Below are 4,397 nucleotides of genomic sequence, written 5' to 3'. Positions count from 1 at the left end.
GAGCCCAGGCCCCACGGGGGTGACTGGGCCACTGGTGGCTAGTCACTGGGGCAAGCCCAGGCCAGGCCTCTGCATTTCTAGACAGAAAGCAACAGTTGGCACAAGCCCCGCCCTGCACGGAATTCTGAGTGTTTGGGTCATAATTGACCCCCCAGCATTCCAGGAGTTTCAGAGCAGAGGTGGATAGAGATGGAGGTGGTTTTCAGAGGTGGATAGAGACAGAGGTGGTTTTCAGAGGTGGATAGAGATAGAGGTGGTTTTCAGAGTGGGTCTGATGGCTCACTGAAATTGCAGAGATGTCATCCTGGTTTAGAGGCATAGGCTCCAGCTTGGGCCACTCCTTGGGTCAGGTGGGGGACAGCTTGGCTTTCCTCACCGGCCATATGTCCAACGTCACCGAGGACGAGGTTCTCAACGATTTCAAGGACATAGAAGCAGGTTTACCTAGTTATTGGAGAAAGAACATTGAAGATACCAAATGGATGATCAGATATGACAATGAAAGACTTAAAAACTATTGTGCTGACAGTGAGGAAAGGTATGCAGCATCCGAGCTACGGATCCAATATCAGTCTGCCAATTACCGAAATGAACTGGCACAGAAAGAAATAGAAATCAGGCAACTGAAAGTAAGACAGTTTGTACTAGAGGATGAGTTGTTGCAACTGAAGTCAGCTGCCCAACCACTGCATTCAGAAGCTGGTGGTGTACCATCAACCATTGCCCCGTCTTCATTCTGTCATGACATCAGTCACGGTTCAGCTTTTCCTGGTGATGACATGGACTTCAGTGACATCATTTCAGCACAACAAGAAATCAACAGACTGTCAATTGAAGTTTCAAGACTTGAATCCCAAGTTGGCCGTTGGAGCTCTATTGCTCAGGCACAGGCAACACATAATTCGGATCAAAGTGAAATCTGCCAACTACAAAATACTATTAAGCTGCTTGAACAAAACCGAAACAAGACCTTGATAATCATCAAGGTGAAATTGCAGTTTTGCAGCATGTACATCAAAAGAAACTGGCAGAGATGAGTCGCCAGTATCAAGAGGAACTAAATGACTCTGAAGAAAGAATTAAAAAACTTGAAAATCAGTTACAGCAAGGTGACTCAGGAGTAACAGTAACTGATGAGTCTAAAATCTGTGACTTGCAAAAAACGATTTGGGTTCTACAAACTGAAAAACTAGAGTCTGCCAGGAAGATCGAAGAACTTGAGGATCAACTAAAAGATATAAATGAACAATTATCTTTGGCACAAAATGACACAGAGGTCTTGAAGAGAGAAAAAGAGCAGCTCAGTGTGGAAAAGCAACAAATAATGGAACAGTGTGAAACCCTGAAGCTGGAAAGCAGTCAATTGCAGCCTTCTGTGATGGAGCAGAAAGAGGAGGAAATTGGGAATTTATGGAAAACCAGTGAACAAATAAAAGCCCAGTTGCAGGAAGACACACACAACACTCCAGCAGACAATTCTGATAGTTTTCAAAAAACAAAAGTTAAAAGTCTTCATATAGAAAACGGAAGTGAAAAACACGACCTGCGTAACCATGAAACTGTAAAAGGAGAGAAAGGAATCCAACAACAGGAACTTGAAATTCAACTTGTAAATGAAAAGACTAGGATTTTAACCAATCAGATTGATCAGCTGTCTGAAGATGAAGTTGGTCAACTCACTCAAGCTATCCCGCAACAAGCTCTTCAGGCTAAAACTTATTCAGGAAAACTTGATATGATTCCACCCCAGCCCTTGGCTGCGTCATCACATACCTCCCAGTCAGCAGAGGTCCAAGAGCTGAGACAGTCACTGCAAGAAAAAGAGGCCACCATTTGGATGCTCCAGGAAAATAACCACAGGTTGACTGATGCAATTGCTGCCACCACAGACAGAGAAAACAAAGAACATGAGGAAATGGATTCTGAAATTAAACAGCTAAAGGATAAACAAGATGTGTTAAAAACTTTACTGAAGGAGAAAGACCTCTTCATCCAACCCAAAAGTGATCAGTTACTTTCTTCCATTGAAAAGCTCACTGACAAAGTGAATGAAAATGAGTTGTTGAGGCAAGCAATAACCAACCTAAAAGAGAGAATATTAATTTTAGAAATGGTCATTTCTCAACTCAAAGGGGAAAATGAAAACATGATAGAAACATCCCAAGAAAAGGAAATGGAGTATCAAGCATTACAAGAGACCAACATGAAGTTCTCTGTGATCCTGCTAGAACAAGTGTACGAGTGCCAGTCCATGAAGGAGCAAGCTCTTGCCTTTGAGCAGCTGTTACTAGAAAAAGAAGATGGCAAGGCTGGGGACTTAAGTCAGCTTTAAAAGCACTTGAATCCATGCAGGAGAAGACCATCCTATTTCAGCAGGAGAGAGACCAAGTCACCTTGTCTCTAAAGCACCAACAGACGGCAAACCAGACCTTAGAGCAAGAGGTTCAACACTTACGTGACAAAGAATTACACTTAAAGCAGGAGGTACAAAGCCTGAGGAGCCATCTTCTAGAATCAGAAGATTCTTACAGCTGGGAAATTTGGGCTGCAGAGAAGAGAGAGATGAACCTGAGAGAGAAAGTCACACTATTGGAGGAAAAGCTGCTCTCCTCTTATAATGCAAGTCACCAAGCCAGTGTGCAGGTAGAGTCCCTGCAGAAACAGGTACGTTTCCTCTCCCAAGAGAGGGATGAGAAGGCACTGCAGCTTTCACTCTACCAGGAACAAGGAAAGCAGTATGCCATGTCACTCACTAACCTGCAAAAGGTTCTAGAGCATTCCCAACAAGAAGAAAAAGCTATGTATTCCATTGAATTAGAAAAGGAAAGACAACGTACAACCGAATGGAAGGAAAAGGCAGAAAATCTAGAAAGAGAAGCATTGTTATTACAGGAACGCTTGGATGAAGCCAACCTTGTGTTGGATTCAGCAACCAGACTTACACAACAGTTCCATCGAAAGGAAGAACAGATTGAACAAAGTGAGCTCCCACGAGAAATACTGGATGATGCACCAAAGAAATGAATGAACTCGGAAAATGGCACAGAAGGAAAAGTGGACAAAGCCCTAATGAGAAACCTGCTCATTGGGCATTTCCAGACACCGAAAAATCAGCGTCCCAAAGTGTTAAGGTTAATGGGAAGCATCCTGGGCACTCAAAAGGAGGAAATGGAGCAGTTGCTGAGTGGAGATGATGGTGGTGTTACTAAATGGATGATGGGATGGCTTGCAGGAGGATCCCAATGTGTCCCCAACACACCTTTGACACCAAATGAGCAACCTGGGCTTAATAGTTCTTCTTAAAAACTTTTTGTCAAATTTCTGGAAACAGAATCTCATTCATCCATTCCATCACCAAAACTTTCTGCTCGTGCCATGAAGTGTCTAGACTCCAGAGGAAGGAGAAAGGAACGTGCCAATGTACCAAGAAGTGTGACAGATGCAGCAGAATTCAGAGCTGGTAAAAGAGAGGCTGTGAATCCATTCTTGGCACCGCATTCTGCGGCTGTGCCACTGATTAGCCTAGATGGACTTGGAACTGGTGGACCTGGGAATCTCCTTTTGAATCCCATCGCAGACTTCATGCCCACCTTTACACCATTGCCAGTGTCACCAGACAATAGCGCCAGGGTTGCACTAAAGGACCTTTGAAAGCAATTCAAACTGATTCTCAAGCCAGGGATGAGTTAGCACTTTAAAGAAGAAATAAACATTTTGTTCTTTTTATAAAGTGGCCTTTTCAAAAAGAAGTGGTATATTTGTAGGGACAAAGAAGAAAGTTGATCCACAGAAGTTCCAGGTATTTTGTCTCCCCCTCCCCATTTTTAGTGTGTGTTTGTTTGCTGTAGCACTGTTTTAAAATAAATTTCTCTTTGTTTACCGTAGTCCTCTTTTTGATATTTTGTTCTGATGCTATCAGGTAATCAACAGCAATAATAATTATAGCTCCAACCCCTTGTTTTAGGATTATATTTGTTATATTTAATTGTATTAAGATAAAAAATGATACATTTATATAACAGACAGAAGAAAAATCCAACCCATAGGAAACCCATATGAAAAAGATACATACCTCAGAATTTGGGCTAGCTGAAAACAAAATATGATGTAGCAAAAAGTTGTAAATACTTTAGTTTATAAAAGAAAACACTGTATAACTACTAAAAGAAAATTTCAATGGGAGGGCCTGAACATGAAGTTTAGTGGATAAATTCTTAGATTTGTTTAATCCAAATACTATGACACCTATCCATTTTACTTCATTCTATAAAAGAGTCACTTGACGTTCATTTCCTTTTCTAGATGTTACATATGTCCAGAAGGAAGATGACATTTGTTAGTCAGACCCAAAGTATAATCACATGCATCCTTTTTAATTTGTAAGAATGTATCATTAA

General features: G+C 41.6%; 1 protein-coding gene across 1 annotated transcript; it reads left to right on the top strand.

Annotated features, from left to right (window-relative positions):
- The first annotated feature begins 296 nt into the window (after window positions 1-296).
- LOC107146057 (thyroid receptor-interacting protein 11-like) lies at window positions 297-3,690 on the top strand. The gene is given in 3 exon segments (XM_048786309.1): window positions 297-960; window positions 963-2,324; window positions 2,327-3,690. Coding segments are annotated over 3 exon segments (3,390 nt in total).
- Window positions 3,691-4,397: the final 707 nt, after the last annotated feature.

Source organism: Marmota marmota, unplaced genomic scaffold (genome assembly GCF_001458135.2).
Source record: "Marmota marmota marmota unplaced genomic scaffold, marMar, whole genome shotgun sequence".
Taxonomy (NCBI): domain Eukaryota; kingdom Metazoa; phylum Chordata; class Mammalia; order Rodentia; family Sciuridae; genus Marmota; species Marmota marmota.
This window is presented reverse-complemented; position numbering and strand designations above follow the sequence as displayed.